The sequence below is a fragment of the Tyto alba genome, unplaced genomic scaffold (genome assembly GCF_018691265.1).
Source record: "Tyto alba isolate M040663 unplaced genomic scaffold, T.alba_DEE_v4.0 Super-Scaffold_1, whole genome shotgun sequence".
Classification (NCBI taxonomy): Eukaryota; Metazoa; Chordata; class Aves; order Strigiformes; family Tytonidae; genus Tyto; species Tyto alba.
Window position 1 is genome coordinate 31048997 of NW_024881261.1, and position 18641 is coordinate 31067637.

The following is an 18641-nucleotide window of genomic DNA, read 5'->3' on the forward strand; positions in this document are numbered from 1 at the left end:
ACCAGACCTAGGCAGGGGCTATGGCAGGGAAGTGCTGGACCCTTGTCCAGCCTGGGCATGAAACAGTTCTCAGTGATGTGAGAAGCAGGCAAGCGCAGAGGCAGATCTTTAGAAACCATTCAGACAGATCTTTAGAAACCATTCAGACACTTTCGGTGCCCATAGTCAAGCAGTGTTTAGGCTCACGGCTCTAGATATAGGTGTGTAAATACCAGTTAAATCCTTCCCTTCCCCCAGGGAAGAAGCACAGCATACTGATGCGGAGTGCTGCAAGCCTCTCTCCTAAGCAGCCAAACACCTCAGTACCACACAGCTCAGTACCACGGAGCAGCGTGCCTGCACTCTGAGCCCAGCAATTGTAATTCTCTCCTGGTTTAAGTCCTTTTGAACCGGGGGCGAAGCCTGCTTAAGAGGGGGTCATTTGGGAAGTGGCTTACTCATTGCTTTGAGTTACAGCCTGGCCTAGATGATACCTGCTCCTGCTCCCCACACATGCTGTAGCTAGCGACAGCACTTACCTCCTTCTTCCACCTGCCTGGCAGAACTTTTCTGATTTTGTATCCCCATAAAGCAAAGCTTTGGAGCAGAGGGGCTTTTCGCTGTATCTCTCTAGCAAGTGCTAAGGATAGGCTCCTGCTGCTGGGCACGAGTATCGTGGCCCCCTTACCTTGGCCTCAATTTTAGTTATTCTGTTTAATTGGCAAGTTCTGCAGATGTTTTGCAGGACATCAGAAAAGAGTATGCACATACTGGATATCACTTCCTTTGAAGGACCTTGTTATCTCTGCTAGGGCTCTTTTGTTCCCTTTCCTTGTTGAGATCAAACATCCATCATGGATGGAAACCCTGTGGTCTCTGCAAGGCAAAGCTTTACATGTATTTTTAATGCATGAGAGAGGCTGATACCACACTTGCTAGATCCTTGCGTGCTACAGCAAGCCTCTCCTGTAATATCTTCCACAGTCATCGCCATTATGCACCTTAATGAAGATTAGTGGTCTGATTCTGAAGCAGCCTAAATCTCTGGAGTTTACACTAGCTTCTCATGGATTCATGGGTTCTCTACCTGTAGGTGATTAAAAGACCCCAATTTTAGATCCATACTCACTGGTGTGCTTTAAACTCATCCTTCATTATTTACAGCAATGAGCTCCTAGCAACATTTCCCCATTCTCTATGCCTGTGGACACGGGAGGTCTCTACTGCTCTCACTCAGCAGCAGTTTATCTGCAGACTGACCGGCTGCTGTAACCGATACCAGCCCCGGTGTTCGTGTTGCACCCGAAATTCTCCTTTGGCACCTGCCATCAGACACACATTTCACAGCAATCCTGTCTGCCCCTGCCAGCAGTAATGCACTTCTGATCTAACTGGCCACTGCCCATCACGTTTCCTTAATTACCTTCTAGCCGTCTGTTACACCCAGATGTCAGGGTAGAGTTTTCAAGCTTTGGTGTAAGCTGAATAAACAGCAAAGAACAAATGCTAACTGAGCTCAATGTGACTTTCACATTCCTCTAAAAAAGCCTCTTTTTTTCCAATTTCCTCCCTGCACTCAAACATGGGGGAGTATTTAAGAAGTGAAATCTCTACTTTTCAGCCCTGAGAGGCAGAAAACTGGCCTACTTACACTACTGACTTCATAAACACAATTTTTCATTATTCCCTATTTTTTACATCACAGTCTAAGGCCCTTACAGTCCCAAGATCCTTGTATTTTAATACCACACTTCTACAGGAAGACTTAATCTGTCTGGAAGGATCAATATCTAAAATGTGCAAATAAAACTGACCAAAAAACCCACTTGTTCAAACACTTTTTTATTAGTTTAAAAAAAAAAAAATATTTCCAGCATACCTAGAGATCCCAAGTGCCAGAGCAGATGGACAAGAGACATGGATCAGTGAGTCCGACCAAAACACGCAAAGCGAGTGGGTCGGGAAGCCACGAGGGAGGTGGGGAGGGAGACACGCAACCTGGTACACGCCTGCACTTTACTTACAATCAGAGGAGTGTATTTTACAACTGGTTTATGAGGCAAGTGAAAGACTACAAGAGCTGAATGTAGTTATTCTATGGAGAGTGGGATTTTCCTGTTGTAGTGTCAGCTAATATTTCCATGTATGCTCTTGGAATGCTCTCTTTTGAGCTAGTTGCCCTTAAGTTGGTTAATTGCCTTCATTTTCACCCTGTGAGAGAAGACAGACACAAAACCAGTTAAATATTTCCAGTGGAAAACATATATAAATAAAATTAGGAGAAAAATCAGTGCTGGTAGTCACTACATAAAATCCCATAAACAGCTACAAAACAATGAGGACCGTATGTGGTGCAGAAAATAAATGAGTTATCCATTCCCCCTGGGAGCCAGGCACAGTCCTGCTGTAGCTCAGGCCTCAGGGGAAAACAAGGGTGTGATTTCACATGTGGTGGAAGTTGAGCTAATGCGGGCCCGGGCTGCCACCGGCCGGAGTGTCCTGATTTCTGCTGCCGGCTTTGCCTCCCGCCCCGACATGCAGCCTGGCGTCAGTGCTTCTGCAGCCATGAAGCCAGATGCATCAGCAGGGCTCATCTTTGGGACTGGCACCAGGGGGGGCGACGGCTGGCGGAGGGTGGTGGGTGCAAGCTGCGACTTTTGGGAGCTTCGGGCACTGCAAAAACAGTCTGAGCATCAGAGAAGCTGCAGACTGGGGAGTTTGGGTGCATGCAGTACTGTGGGGCTTGTAGAGTGGGCAGCCAAAGGCCTCAGGACCAAAATTGTAAAGGAAATACCACATGACAAGCATTTATCCCTTTAAAGCATCCAAGTTGGACAATAAGAGGTTGTCCTTCCTTGTTCAAGAGCTGAAATTTGACCCAGGGCTTCAGAAGAACCTTGCAGATAGAATAGATCCAAAATTAAAAGAACTAAATTAAATATAGAAAAATATATTAAAAAAAATCTAACTTGTTATCTAAAAATCTATAGAAAAATTTAACTTGCTTAACTGAAGCTCTTCCAGAGCATGGCTGCAACCAGGAGAAAGCTATTCCATGTGACAGTAAAACCACAGGAAAACATTAACTATTACATGGGTGTTTACAACCCCAAATCGGCCCAAATCAGGCAGCAGCTTACAATCTGTCAGTCATGGCAAATTCTTGATCCCAGAAAAGGAAGTGGCAACAGCAAGAACCGATGAGCTCAGGTTTTTGTCAAATAACCCATGAAAGTAGGAATACCGACGGGCTCCACACGCGGCAGGGCTTATAGATAACCACAGAAAGCAAAAGTGTGCGTGTGGGGGGGGTGTCCTGGGGAAAACCAGTAGCCCAGAGAAAGCCCACGTGCGGTCCTGAGAGCCTGGGGACCGGGGGAAGTCGGGGCCGTGGCACCAGCTTACCTCTCCGCTGCCGCCTGTGCCTGCTGCCGGGGCCCCCTCTCCTGCCGCCCCCGGCCGCTCGGGCGGCTGCGGCCCAGCCAGGTCCTCCTGCCAAGTCACAAGCGAGATGTTGTCCTTGCCCCACATGCAGAGTCATCGCCCCAACCTTAGACAGACTGTTGGAGCAGCCTGCACGAAATGGGTTTGAGCACTGCACGCGCCAATAGAAGACGTGGTTTCATAGGCGGCAAGATCGCTCGAAACCCATTCCTTGTGCAGCTTGTTGGAGCAGATGTCTATGAAAAAGCAACTCAGTTTTTTATAGCCTGGTTTAGAGTCTTTTTCATAAAGAGAATAGTTTTTTTCTGAAGTTTTCTTTCCTGTCACTGAGACCAGAGTTTTGATTCCTTCAGTGTGAAGAAATTCGGGAGGAACGAATAAATTCACCGAGTAAAATAGATTCTGCCTAGCCTTTCCCCACATTATCTTACTTACCCCAAACACTCATTGTATAGACTAATACTAATTTCAGATGTAGCAGCATTGTGGTGGCATTAATGCCATGCCTCAGATAAAATGTCATTATCAAAGGATAAACTTTTCTTTGTGTTTGAAGTCCAAGCATCTTCCTAAGTACTTTGGGATCTTTTACCTACTTGCCCACATCTTTCAGCTAGCTTCCTGTTCAAAGACAAAGAGACAAGGTTATAGTACCAGGCAATCATTTTAGACGTGATTTGACCACACAGAAAGACAAAAATCCTGACCATATGGGATGTGCCCAGGGGATGGACAGAAGGCAGAAATGCACCTTTGTGGAATCAGTCAGTAAGAGCAGGGGGAAGCAGAAATGGTGGGACCTCTATAATCCAGCCCCAAATCACCAGGGAACCCTGCTAAAATAACAAGGCCTCTCTGTTCCCTTCAAGCACACATGCCCAGTATCTCTGTATACTATATCAGTATCTCCAATTTTTTACTCTCTTTTCCCACATGAAGTCAGGGCCACTGTAGAAGGAACCTGAGACACATATATTACGTAAAGCGAAAGTCAATTTTGCACTGAAGGGAGATATATAATTTGATTTTCAATGTTTTGGAAACACAAAGCCACCACTTTCCCTAGTGCTGCTGTTGATGCAGTGCAAATCAAATGTGCCTGTCAAACCTATTGTAAACAGAATTTTATGCTCTGTGTGTTTTGGGGGACTCCACTCTTCATTTTCATGTGTGTCCTTATTTTCCTGCCCAGTCACAACTGTTCATCAGTATATCAGTAGGAGAATACCCCTGCTGCTTTTGGGACTGATCTAGGAAAGAAGAGGTGATGTGAAATAAAAAAGAAAAAATAGACATCTGTCACAGAGTTACATAGATACAAAGTAGATCCCATGAAAATTTAAGCTGGAACTTGGACTTCAGATCCATTTGTGACAGGAAGAGCCAGGGGATGGAAGCACTGCAACCTAGTTGTCCTGCCCTAGTTGTCCTGATCTCTACAAAAGCTACCATAAGACATCAATCCACCAAAGAAAGAAAATGGCCAAAATACCAGCTGCAGCCCGGTACTGATGTCTGTCACAGCTCCAGGCACTTCCTTCACCCCCCTGCTGAGAGTCCGTTAGTTTGTTTACAGAGAGGCTGTGCAATGGGGGTGTCTCCATATGAGAGTGTGATTCATTTTTCTTTTCCTAAGAAACGTGCCCTTATTTTGCATTGTGTTGTCGAATGAAATGATTTTTGCTAGTATCAGCCTGATCTGTGTTAAGTAAGCACAGATAACCTAACGTCATCAAACTGTGCACATCACGGAGCCCAGTTCCTGGTCCCCAGTCTCCGGCGCAGCAGGAACTCGAGGCTGCTGGGGAGAGGTCACTGCTTGGATGAAGCCACTTAGCCACAGCCTTTCCCAAACAAGCGAACTCTCTTGTCAGCAGAACTCAGTACTCTGAATTTATAGAGGCTGATCTGGCCTCGGGATCCAGTCTGTAGATTTAAAACACTTTACATGCATATAGGGTCATATAAAAAGGACTACATCTTATAACTCAACAGTGTTGTTGAGCAGGTAAATACCCTCAAATTTTATTTTGAAGCTTTACAAGCAGTTTTTCTGACTGTTAGGTGAAAAGAAAAAAAACCCTCCAATGCAAGCCAATGACAATAGCTGCAAGAGCAGGCACTTTGCAGCTTTTTTGCAGGTAGGGTTACCAGCTGTGAAATCCTGAAGGTGAATCAAAGGCGACTGCCTAGGGCACTGAGCTGCATTGGGAAAACCGGGGGACAGCTCGTGGGAACACAAGGACAGGTGCAGTGTACCCCACCTTTCTACAGGGCACAACCACCTACTCTTCCTGGGGGCAGGGAGCTCAGCTCTGGTAGATGTGGAAACAGTCATGGAAAAGGGGATCCCTTCCTCAGGACACCGCATCCGAGAGCGATGGGGGGGCTGAAGAATCCCTGTTCAGCTATTGTGCTGCTTATTATATCCCTTAAATCGTGCTCTCTGACAAGACTGTTCCAGGATAAAAGTGACTCATCCATCTATTTTTAGAAAGGGAAGCAACCATGTTTCTGGAGAGTGTTTCTAAACTGTGGTGGAGGAACCAGCACAATCGCAGGATGAAGAGGTGTCAGGCTGTGTTAGGGACGTCACCTCACAGCCTTTTTCTCACGCGCTTCCCGCCCTGCCCAGAATAGGGAGCATGAGATGAGGAAGGGCTGCATTCTTTGGCTGGGTGTTAGCTGGCTGGGGATTTCGGTGACTAGTCAGGAAAACAATCTGAAGAGGAGGACCATGTGATGGAAGGGTCTTCACTTTGGACAAAGGGTCAGAACTCCCTGGGTACCAACCCCAGCTAGAACACTGACTCCCAGTGTGATGCTGGGCAGGAAAGCAAGGGTGAAAATCCAGTTTCTCTGGAGGACAGCAAGAACTTTGCCATTCCTTTCAGTGTCCATGGCCTCATTAAAAGGGATAAAATGTTCTAAGGGAAAGGCATGTTGCAACCATGAAGTAACTAGTAATGCTCCTCCTGCTCTGAAATGGCAAGCAGATTTTTTTTTTTCCCCTCAGAAATGATGTATTGTCCTAGAAAAAGTATTTAAAATGAAAAAAACTTATTTAGTTTGTTATGGGCTGTTTTCTTCTAGGATTTTTTTTTTTCTTTTTGAAGGGGTGGTTGAATCTTTTTGGCCAGAGAAGAGAGAAAAATGAAGTCATTTAACATAATAGCTAAGTGAAACACAAAGCCTTAGAATTCATTACAGGGATACTATTCAAGTTTTAAAATACTTGTATATATAAAAATATATTTGTATATATAATATATACACTATAGAAGATTTATATATATAAAATACAATATTTCACTAAGTTTATGAAACATAGCTACATGTTCAGATATCACTAATGAAAAACTCAACAAATTAGGACCTGCCATTTATAAAAATATTCCTGCACAATGTTAAGAGGTCTTAAATAGAGTGTACTATAGGCTTCTGGGTTCAGATATTTTCATACATTTTTTAAAAACAGATCTCAAAGTTCATAGAGAAATCTGAAGAATCAAATTGTTACTAAATCTTTTTTTCAAAATCTATCTCACAGGTTCTATGAAATTCCCCTTTGCAGCTCAGTGATTGCATTGTATGTTCCACTGGCTGATTCCATACCTGAAATGGAATTTACATTTTTATCCATAATATGTTATAGGTCAGTGGGTTTTTTTCGCCATCCCCAAAAGTTCTGAGATGAACAACCTTACTGGAATTATCTTCCTTATCTAACAGAGAAAGCATACAGCAGAGTCAAAATGTTGGATGCTGGAACATTACTCACCAAAAACTCCACAAATTCAGTGGCAAGCAAGATTTCTTTTTTAGCACTGTTATTATTTTAAGGCTGTAAACCCAGAGAGGTTCACTGGCGACCTAATCTGCTAGAAATTTAACAGCCTTCCACGGGGCATCAGTTGCATAAGGCGGAGAAAGGTTCAGCCTCCTGTAGTGCTCTTGACCTTGGGTGTTGGGGCAGGAGCAATGGTCCTTGGCAGAATCCCCAGACCACTCCCTTGTAAACCCTCAGGCAACCTGACAGGTCCTGTGGGCGAGCTGCCCTGGATGGGTTTCAGGCTGAATGTGCTCAGCGTGATGTTGACAGCTCTGACTAAGAGGTCAACCCGTGATTAAAGTGAGTGGACCCACTGACAGGACAGACAGACGGGCACACAGGATTCCTGTCTTACCCTACAAATCCAGGTGGACTCTAGGGGTAGATCTGTGTTCATCCAGCTCACAGCCAGATTCTCTTAGGGTTTCCTGGCGCTGCTTAAACAAACGATACATATTTACTAATGTTTACCTTATTATCCGACAGGCTTACTGGTGCGCAGACTTCAGCCGTGAAGCACACACAGAGAGTCTTGTGGACTTTAAGGCTTCACCGGTGCCACTAACTCAGCTTTTCTGCATGTGAAAAATGCATGTCTGGGTGCACCCGTGGGACTGAGAGGGAAGCACAGGAGAAGTGCCTGAAGGCAGAGCACCCCACTCCACGCTGCTTTTGCAATCTCCCCGGCTCCACAGGATGCTGAGGGATACCACCAGGATGCATCACTGCATCAGTGAAGTACGGCAAAGCTTGTGTACAAAGGTGGAGAGTTTCCACTACTTATTCTACTTAATAGCAAGGTAGTTTGGCTGTTGATTTCCCTGCTCCTCCAGCTTAGCAGCTCTGCCCTCGATGGCCTCTCAGACGCCCTCAGTTCCTCTCTCCTAGTGGCATTCACCCTGTCCAAACTAACTTAAACAGGGAGGTCATTCATCATTTTCTGCTTCTAATTCCTTTGGTGCGACTGTCTCAGCGTCGCAGGGTTTAAGCGAACAGAATCAAGGCCATGACTGTCAACTGTTTGTATTCAAAACGTGCAGTTGTTATGAAAGCAGTAAGGCGCAGTACGGGTGCAGTACACGTGCGCTAGATCAAGCGCAGAGAGAAGCGATGTGATCCAACGAACGCACCCAGCGGTGGCACGTAACTGACAACAGCTCAAATAACAAATGGAGTGAAATAAAAAATAGATCAAACCCAATTCAAAATGACAAGAGCCATGAACTGACAACCATAACATATAAAAACTGACAAGGCAAATAGATCTAAAGGGAAGATCTAGGTTGAGGGCGTAGGGAAGCATCAGCTACTGGGGAAATTCTTCCAGTCCCCGAGGGACATTTTGTGAGTGTGTGTACATACACGCACTTGTTCCCAACCACGTGGTGCCTGCAATGCAGCAAGCTTTGTGCTGTGTCATGCAGATGAAGAATTAATCCACTTCTAAGACAGGGATATTTAGTGGGTGGTTATCTCACTGAAATCCTTTAATGTCTACCCCAGGGACTGGGATGGGTGCAGAGCCACAGACAAAACACATTAATGATGGGTCTCGTTCCTTCGTATATCAGAAAAAATGTGGAGGGTTTATAGTCTTTTAACTTACATATTTTTTAGTTAATACTTTAAAATTCCTCCAAATCAGTCAATACTTTCTTGTACTCAGTTAGCAAAGACCTGGCCTGTGTCAAAGCCCTACTAGGAGATGCCAACGCTACTCGAGGTTGCTCTTATCCAGGGCTTGGCACCCCTCCATAGGTGTGGAGCTACTTCAGCTCCGTTTCATTCTGTCTGGCTCCGAGCACTCCCACTGAGGACAGCAAGGTGCAGCAAGCTGCCAACCACCCCACGTGTGTCCACATTTCAGTGCCTGCCATGTTCTGCGAAGGGCTGAATTCTTCCCCACAGCCAAAATCACCATCTGATACACCCGCAGAGCTCAACCACCCTGCGGCTGCTACCTCGAGCAAAACTTAACCCAGAACCCTTAGAGTTCCCCACTCCTTGCTAGTATGTGCCTGCCACTGATCCCAGCTGTCAAGTGCACAGATTAAATGTCAATAAGCTCTCCGTAATTGATATTAATACTGAGAATGCTGAGCTGGGGACATGCCTCCTGGGCTACTCAACTCCCCAGATTTGAGTCACCCTGTAGCACTGCTCAGTGCCACACACTCACACAGAGCCCCTGGCACTTTGAACAACCCCTCTATAAAGTCAGCAGGGAACAACACTGGAGATAGTTGAAAACAGATATAAGATGTTAGCAACTGCTCTTTGCAGTTAGAAATAAGGAGGACAGGATGGAGCATGAACAAGTCTCAGGACTGGATGTAACAGCTCTCTCAAACTTCAAGGGCTGAAATGCTTCTGTGTAATTCCAGGTTTGCAAGATTATAACTGTAGGTTTTTATTTTTTAAACGTCTAACTGCTATACCTTATCCATATTCTTAGTGTATCTTCTGTGGCGGTCTCACATGCATTACAGTGCCCGGCGCTGCTCTTGGCAGCCTCTGGCTGTATTTCCATTAGCAAATTGTGCAGCACAATAAGAGCAGATCCGGAAAGCAAACAGTTGGTGCTGGGAGCCCAGCACAACCCCTGGGCTCCTTTCAGGGCCCTCCCTCCGGAGCAGCTCCGGCTCTGTGGCAATTCACCATTAGCGGTTGGGATGCACTCGATGTGCACATAGAGCTCAATCTTCCCCGTCATCGCTATCTGAAAGGTTATCTAGCAGATGCAACTGAACTATGGTGAGTGAGGATGACTACAAGATTTACACTCCCAATATAAGCTGAACTAAACCAGTAGATGACCCCTTTCCTTCATAGCAACAAACATTTTTCCTGAATTTCTTTCTCCTGTGACTTCTTTCGCCTTGCTTTTCTCCTCCCGTTTCCATTCTGCTGCCCACCTCTGCTCTGTGGCATGACACTGTGATACTGTATCCAAAGCAGTCTCCTGTCTCCCTCATTTATTCTGCCTTTTGGCATGTGACACATCCCACTGTTTTAGTTCTTGATCAATCCCCATTTTAACTCTTAGCAGGCAGACATCAGTGGAAGATGCCAGAATGACTGTTCAGATGCTTAATGCTTGAACCCTGTTGAAAACTCACAGCCTTTGTAACTTGCCTCCAGTCTGCATAACCCAGAATCATTACTCCGGTGAAGGAATCATTAATTTTCTAAGGGAATATCTACACAAGGATGGAAACAGAGAACCTCAACTGGTTTGGGCTCTGAAATTAACACCTGCAAGCTGCAGTTTGCCAGCATTCGACGGGGAGGGGCTCTCACTTAGGACAAAAGGGGAAGAGGGTTGCTGCTGCTCGGCCCTTGCCAGAAGGGGAGAGACAGTTTGGTATCTGCAGGACAGATTCCTACTGTCAGCAAATTCCTGCCTCTCCTGGGTCAACCACCCCGCGCCCGGTCAGCCAAAAGGCAGGAGCGGGTAGTCTGGCCCCACGGAATTAGGAATCACTGTTTGCACTCCTGCAGCCTGACTGCTGTTCCCTGTGGGAACAGAGATTAATCTTATCCCAAGGGCTTAGCAGAACTTCTGGATCTGCCCTTTTCACATGTTTTCAGGAGGGCATTTCGCGTCACTCGTAGTTGCTGTTCTCCTCTTTTGTTAGGTTATTCTCTCAGGATTTATATGGTGTGTAGAAGTTTTGTTTCACATCACAATGTGTTTACGTGCAGGTCAGGAAATTCATCAGCCAACTGTCTGAACAATTAAAACAATTTTGGCCAGCCTCGCTTGGCTTTGATTCTGGGTTTGGGTTTACTGTGACTCATCTAGCTCATGTCGCTATCAACACTCTCTAAAGAGGGGAAACGCAGCCGGGCTTACCAAAGAGCTGCCAAATATTAGCCTCGGGTACTGTACAAACAGTTGCTGTTTGTTACCACCTGGTGAAAGCGTCTTCTCTAGTGATCAACCTTGCCTTCAGCTCGGGAGCTGTTCTGCCCCTTCACATGCCCCTTAATCCCCTCACTAGAAGCAACCCCATTTGTCAAATTAGGCTGGAGGACAGAAGATGCATTGTCTGCATCTGGCTTAATCCGTGCACAATTCGGGTCACAGGGCCTTTCTCAACAAGCGCTTGGCTGTTGTCAAAACCAGGACAAAGCAGAGCAGGAGGGTCAGGCTCTCTGCCGGGCCAGGCTTTGCCTGAATTGCTGCTGCCCTCTGGTGCCTGCGCAACGGCCGGGCCCGGGGCCAAGGCTGGGGTCAAGGCCCAGGCCCAGGCCCAGGCCCAGGCCCAGGCCCAGGCCCAGGCTGCCCGTCCCACGGCACCAGCCGACGCGCGGGCAAGCGCCGACGCACATCCCCTCCCAGCTCTGACTCCGGCCCGGTGCTCGCAGCAGCCTGGCCACATTTCTACTCAAGTCCCTGGGAAAAATGTTTGCCTACATCCATAAGGAAATGGGGAGCTGGACTCTTGCCAGCAGTGCCCACTGACGGGACAAGAGGCAATGGGCACAAATTGATTAACGTGTCGATCTGAACACAAGAAAACACTTCTTTTTTTTTTTTTTTTTTTTTCCTGTGAGAGTGGTCAAACACTGGCACAGATTGCCCAGGGATATTGTGGAGTCTCCATCCACGGAGATATTCAAAACCCAGCTGGAGATGGTCCTGGACAGCCTGCTCTCACTGACTCTAAGGGGGTTGGACTAGATGACCTCAAGTAGTCCCTTCCAAACAAAATAATTCTGTGATTATTAGGCATTATACAATAATACTAAGCATTATATAAAAGCAGATCTTGATGAAAATCTCTCACTGAATAGGTAAAACCACCAACTATAAAAGTTTGCAGATATTTTAAGTGTAATACAAAGACAACTCTTCTGTCCTGCACATTGATAAAGAAACAAACATACCTTTTTTACAACTCCTGTAGTGGCCACGATGGTCTCTGCTCCTTCTACAGTCTTGTTTGCCACTGTGTTCACACTGGCTACTACAGCTTCTCCCACCACGTTGGCCTGCTCTTTGGTCTTCTCAGCAACTGGGATTTCAACAAAAGCAGAAAGTCAATAAGCCAGGCGCTGCCAAAAGGCTGTGAAATTCACTGGGACAATAAAACGATTGCATCGAGGTAAAAGAAGGTATCAGCCCTAGTACAGTCCTTATTTGGATTTTTTATACAAGATCACATATGTGAGGGTTTTTTCTGACTGAAAATGCTGCTCCGAGAGCAGCGCTGCAGCCTGTCAGTCTTTGTGGGCAACTGGAGAATGAAAAATCTACTGTAAGATACTACGAGACAATTGTGCAAATAAGGTATTTTGCATTACAGACGGTGTATGACCTCTCTCTGGGTACCTTCTATTTCATTAAATACACCTGGGTAGAAAAAAGCAATCATATTTAAATTCTCCAAGGAAAGGATCCATTCATCTCTCTTCAAGGCAGTCCATACAGCTGCCCTGCCTTGGAGCCTGCGATACCTAGAAGGATCCCTTAGTGTCCCCGACTCTGTGACCGCCTGACCTTTGGGAGTCTCCCAAAGACCACAGTTTTGGCCTGACAGGATCTGATGCAAGTAAATCCTCTCTGCATGCCTGGCAGCGCTCTTGACATTGCGAAATGTCTACATTTCTGTGAATTATCCAAGTCTGCCAAGTAACATTTGCTAGATTTTTTCGACCTGTCTGCTGATTAAATATTTTCTCCCCTTTGTGCGCACTGCAAATGCCAGACCCTGAACCATCGCTCCTGGCAAGCATCCTCCATTCATCAAACAGAAGGTCACCCAGATCAGTGGTGTCCCCCAGAGACCTCCCATTTGGCAGGAGCAATGGCCTTATCAAGAGGTCCAGCAACACACCACAGATTTCCCCATCTCTCTTAGGGCTGGCTGTGCTCTTACCTGAGGTCACACTTTGCACTACGCCTTCCTTTGTTTTGGTACCTGTGAAAGGAAACACACGGTTCATCAGTGCAACCTGGGTTTCTGGACGCAGATGGCTTTCTGTTGTTATGAGGTGCAGTGGTGCTGCTAAGGCAGAAGCCATCTGTAGAGCCGGCAGAAGGGACCAGCTTTCTTGCCCGATAAAGTCAATGACTGCCCTTGTGTCGGCAGTTAGATCACTTCAGCCACAAATTGTCTGGAAATGCCTAGACCTGAAAAATCTTGATTGTACCATGCTGAAGTACAAAAATTTGTCCCCAGAATATTTCCAGAAGGAAAAGAACGGTTGAGTGGGGGCAAATCAATGTGAAGCAAATTATGAAAATGAATGTATACTAAGTCACCCGGTAAAATCTCAACTACTTCAGTCTTTCAAGACCAAGAGTCCCATCCGTGACTTTCCCCTGCCTTTAAGCAGGATACTTGGCTGCAGTGGTCATTTAAAGCTTCTTTCCATGCCCCTAATAAAGACTCTGGAGAAACTTGAGGCTGAATTTACAGAACACCCACCTACCTACTACATACTTTCTTACAAGATTCCCATTTTGGTGCCTCAGCCTAGGCTGTAAGTGTTTGCTCACAGCGATACACAGAATGCAGATGTTTTTATCTCAAATTATGAAAGTACACCATATGCATGTTTACATTGTAATTTATCTCGCTGTTCTCAAGGCAGAAAAGCTAACAGGATGTGAGGGCATTCAGTCTGCAACCCAAGCAGCCCTTAAAGAATAATTAAACCTTGTGGTTTTCTTCCAAGCTTGAAGTGACCTGCTACACATCCTTTCTGTTTGTATACTGCAGCATGGGGTACATGGGCAGCCCCCACAGTAATGAGATGCTTTTTCACATGACAAAATTAAAGGATCGACTTCATCTCTGTTGGAAGTTAAATAAACATGTGCCAAAAGGTTCCACTGGACCCACTTTACTGTATTTTGTAAATCAGCTGCACCTATACAGTCTCTTTTCAAGTTTCCCATACTGATACAACAAAAGGATTTTTATGACCAACTGACAAAATGACAGAAATAAAGAGCAGGTCAGATCTTGAACTCCAGAGGTACTGGAGCATCCATGGGTGTGGTGGGAGAAATCAGCTACAAACCACATCTCGTTGCCATTAACAATCTGAAAAGCAAAACAGGTGCGAGGCCCTGATAACAACAGATCCAGCCCGGCTCTGTTCTGCCTGATACACGTTATGTATTATTGAATGTAATTCTCAATTGTTGATTTGTTTTGGTGGTTGTAATAGTTGCCCGGAGCAGAACAAAGCTGTTGTACTACAATATGCCCTTAACATTTCACTCCACCCTCCCAAACTGTGTTAAAACTGAAGAGATTAAGTCTTTGTACTTTACGCTTGTTACTGCTGTAAACTGCAGTTCCTAATGATGGATATGATATGTGTGCACTGCTGTAAACTGGATTTAATGACGCCCATGATAGACAAATGTGTACAGAAGCAGAGCATCAAGCAGAGCAGATGCAAGTCTCAAGCCGTGAACGTGATCTCCCGAACGGGCCAAAGTCACACAGTTCAATTCAGACACCATCCTGCTTCAGTTTCCCTCCCAGTGCATGCCAATAAAAGTCTGCCACAATATTGATTTGACATGCAAGATCTTCTCACATCAGACGCAGATGTTCAAGCTTAGCCCTTCTTTGCTGTGTTTTGGTCACAGAGCAGTTGTTAGGTGAGCAAAGTATATAACTTGCTGTACTAGCCTTGCATACATTTCAGATGCGCAGTAACTGTGCTTGGTGAGACAAGAGCTGTACTTCTGTATATTTTTTTACCAGACTTCAGATTTAAGATGACTATCTGGGCTTGATTCTTTTGCAGGGGGAGGGGAGTGAGTGGGTGCTGTATTTTCTGATAGTAAATAATCCCAGAAAGGAAGGATGCAGGTGGAAGAAAAACCACCCACATCCATTTCATGACAGAAGCAATGGCATTGGGCAGTGCCACCGCTGCACCTTGGGGAGAGTTTGCCTCCTTTTCCTAACCCAGGCTCCTGACCACACCCAGTGACTCAGGCTCAGCATCTATTATGTACCACATGAAATCTGACCTGCCGGCATAGACCCTTGCCAGCAACCGCATCTGTTGAATCAGAAAGCAATCATCTGATGCTCAATCTCATTTCACTCATTAGTCCTTGGCTGCACCTTGTGTACATCAAATTAAAAGTACATGCATCCTGCCTCTTCTGAGTGCTGTGAGTCATCTGTAAGAGCTTTCGTATCCCAAGGGTGCGACTGAGGTGGTGGAGCAATGTGCAATGGTAAGAGGTTTAAAATAGAAAAGGATCTTATGATGTGCTCCAAGTCCTGCAGGAGCTTGTGCTGGAGTCAGTTTAAGAACAGCTTGGTTCATTGGAGCTTTCTGCGACATGCATGGTTGAAAGCCATTCTGGAAAACTAGAAATTCATTATTTGCTGAAGCTTCCTGAATTATAGTATTAAAAAGTACTAATGAGCTTATATTCAATACTCTGATGCAGCTTTGCATTAACTTCATTAATTAACTTCAGCATAATTTATCCCCCTATTTAAACCACACAGAAAAGACAGCCCATTAAATCAGCTCCTGGGTACACATTAAGGATCCGCTGTCACCTCAGGATACCCAGAGGCTGTTACAAGTTGGAGAGCTGACTGTGATTTCACCAAGTGCAAATGTGGCCCGTGCTACAGGACTTCTCGCTCTCTTTTTGTGCAGCCTCCTACACGCTCGACGAGCCACACACGGGGCAGGGGCACGCCACGCTCGTGACCCCCCCCCCCCCCCCCCCCCCCCCGGCCACAGCAGCATCTCTAAGCAGCCCGCTATGAACCGCAATGCAGTGTCAGCACAGCAGGGAGGCATCTCCAGCCCTGGTGAGGTTTGTGGGAACTGAACCTGCGTGGCTGGGAGGGGAGGGACGAGGGGCCACAGTGCCCCGAGGACACTGGCTGCTCCAGGAGGGCACCCCTGAATGAGCATTATCTTTTTCTCCTGGGGCAGCAGCAAGTGACTCATCAGATGGGGTGGTTGGGCCCAGACACCTGGAATCCTCCTTGGAGAGTCAGCAATGAGTTAACACAAACCTGAATAAAAGTCAGGGATCCACTTCACCCACCCTAGGCTCTGTGTTTTTTCTTCTCTTTCCTGACATTCTGAAAAGACCCTCAAGGTATTATAAAGGTATTATTTTCTCCCAGCATCCAAAAATTCAGGTTGTGTCACATAACTCAATAGACCAAGCTGCTGGGATAAGGCTCTGCAAAGGAAGGAGCAGGGAAGGAACAGTTCAGGTGTCTGATTAACTCTTTATGTGGCACAGAGTGAGGAAAGGCAGCACAAACAACATACCATTCATTCCAGTTTTAATCAATATACTTGGCTTCCACCCTCTCTGATTATTCAAAAATCAATTCTCTGAGCTAAGCAGCATCTGGCCCTTACTCTTCCTGCCTGTGAAAGACTGAATTTTCCCCAAAGGGCTGAGCAGCCTCCAGCGTGCAACAGGAACTGAACCAGCCCCAAGGCAAAGCACTATCCAGACCATGACAGGGCAGGAACTGGCGGTATACCAACGAAGCAAAACAAAAAAATGCAAGGAAAGCACTTAATCTTCACCTTGATCTTTATTTGATCCTCATTCAAAGATTTAGGTTTTAAGAAGTCTTTTAGAAAACTGAATTGAAAAGGTTAGAATCTCATGAGTAGATTCTGTACCTCATGGCTGTGCAAAAATAAAAATCACGTTACAGTATGGAGACTTAAAACATGACTGAACAGATCTGGGAGGAATTATGTATAAAATTTTGGAATAACCCTTTCTGACATCACTTAAATCAGGAAGCAGCTGGAGCAGTAGCGATGTCACTAGTTGACACCTAGATGTGATGTTTCGCAGGCTGGTGTTTCAGTTACTGTGGTTAGTTTAATTGTTTACAGGGATGCTGTTTGCCTTTTTTTTTTCCTGCCAGTCAGCTTCAAGTTGAAATTTGAACTGTTATATATATTCATTTACAGCACACCAACAGTCGAGTATTTAAAATTTTGGGATGAAGATATTATCAGATCTGGTATACATGAAGTCTGTACTTAATTTGTAATGTACAAATATATATCTGTAACTATTGCCACTAGAGCTGTTTTAAATATAGTATCTATGTACAGCTGTGGATGTTGCAGCACGATAGCAGGAAGGGCCTGCATGTAAACTTTCCTACTAAAAAGAAAACTCAGGTCTCCTACATCTAGCAAACATAAAAATCTATGTGAGGTGCAACAATCAGCAGTGAGGTAATTGGTCTTGGGAACCTAAGATTTTGTAGATTTTTCAGTATCTGGTATATCTGACCGTCTAGCCATATAACTGCACATGCTAGATAGTGGAGATAGAGGGTCTCAAGGATGAGCTCGAAAAGGGAGGTTTCTGAAACAGCACATTAACTGTGAGAGAGGCTCTAGGCAGGACATCAGACATGCTGCTTTCCAGATCCTATCCTTTGGGCAAAATGAATTTGGGTGTCTCTTGCAAAGCAAGATTAATGAGTGCACGGGAAATGAAACAAGTCAGTGAACAAGAGAGGGATTTCAGGGTAAAACAGTATATTCATGGGGAAAGAGATGCATCCCGCAATCCTCACTTAATAACACTACTGGATCCTCTCAGGGACCTCCTCAGCATGTGTCTCACAGCGTGGAGGTGAGGCAGAGACCCAGCAGTGCTCAGATGCTTGGAGCATGAGTGACTCACCCTGCAAACAATCAGTGAATAGTTGTAACAGAAACCTTCCACCTGGGCATCTGCTCCTTAGTTGCACAAGTTCTGCCTCCCCTGAAATAGTGGCTGTTTCTATGTCTAATTTACAGTTAGGGAAACTGAGGCAGGGGGAGGATGTGGCAGCCCAGGCTTACACAGTGACTCCGTAACAGAGCTGAGGATGTTATCCAGACCTCCCGCTGCTCACTTCCAAACTTTAGCCACAATATAATTTCCTCAGACCTTCTCAGAGACAATCTACGTGGCAGCTCACGCTCAAATGTAGACTGAAAATAGTTCTCTCTTACCTACATACATCACCCCTTCTTTAGTCTTCTCTGCAGCCTCCGTCACGCCCTGCTTGGTCTTCTCTGCAGCAGCCACCACACCTTCTTTAGCAATGGAGAAACCTTTCTTAAAGACATCCATTCTTGTTGCTTGCTAGGGTATTACCTGGACAATACGAGGGACAGCAGCAAAAAGCACCTAAAGACCAGGACTGCTATATTGCAGCCTTACCCTCGGCCAACACTCGGTTTCTCTGCCAGTCTCTGCCTTTGCTCTTACTCCTCTGCTGGATAAAGACTGTGTGGCAAACCTCACAGCCTTTGCTGGCTCTTATTGATGAAGTGCGCTGCAGCGTAGCCAATGCCTGTGAACAGCTGATACTGAAATATTAATGATACGGATCTGCTT

General features: G+C 45.7%; 1 protein-coding gene across 1 annotated transcript; it reads right to left on the reverse strand.

Annotated features, from left to right (window-relative positions):
* Positions 1 to 1805: 1805 nt before the first annotated feature.
* On the reverse strand, positions 1806 to 18641 carry SNCG (synuclein gamma). Its single transcript, XM_032994159.2, has 5 exons — positions 18254 to 18641; positions 13141 to 13182; positions 12149 to 12276; positions 3385 to 3471; positions 1806 to 2190 (listed from the first exon to the last, which is right to left on the reverse strand). Exons 1-5 carry the CDS (start codon positions 18372 to 18374, stop codon positions 2170 to 2172), a joined length of 399 nt encoding a protein of 132 aa, XP_032850050.1. The 5' UTR covers positions 18375 to 18641; the 3' UTR covers positions 1806 to 2169.

What these genes read in the sequence shown, in the direction of transcription:
- SNCG (XM_032994159.2), bottom strand. Translation starts at nt 18,374, where the DNA reads ATGGATGTCTTTAAGAAAGGTTTCTCCATTGCTAAAGAAGGTGTGGTG. An exon ending in AGTGCAAAGTGTGACCTCAG is followed by an intron (nt 12,277 to 13,140) that starts GTAAGAGCACAG and finishes TTGAAATCCCAG; the next exon opens with TTGCTGAGAAGACCAAAGAG. An exon ending in CTACAGGAGTTGTAAAAAAG is followed by an intron (nt 3,472 to 12,148) that starts GTATGTTTGTTT and finishes GTGACTTGGCAG; the next exon opens with GAGGACCTGGCTGGGCCGCA.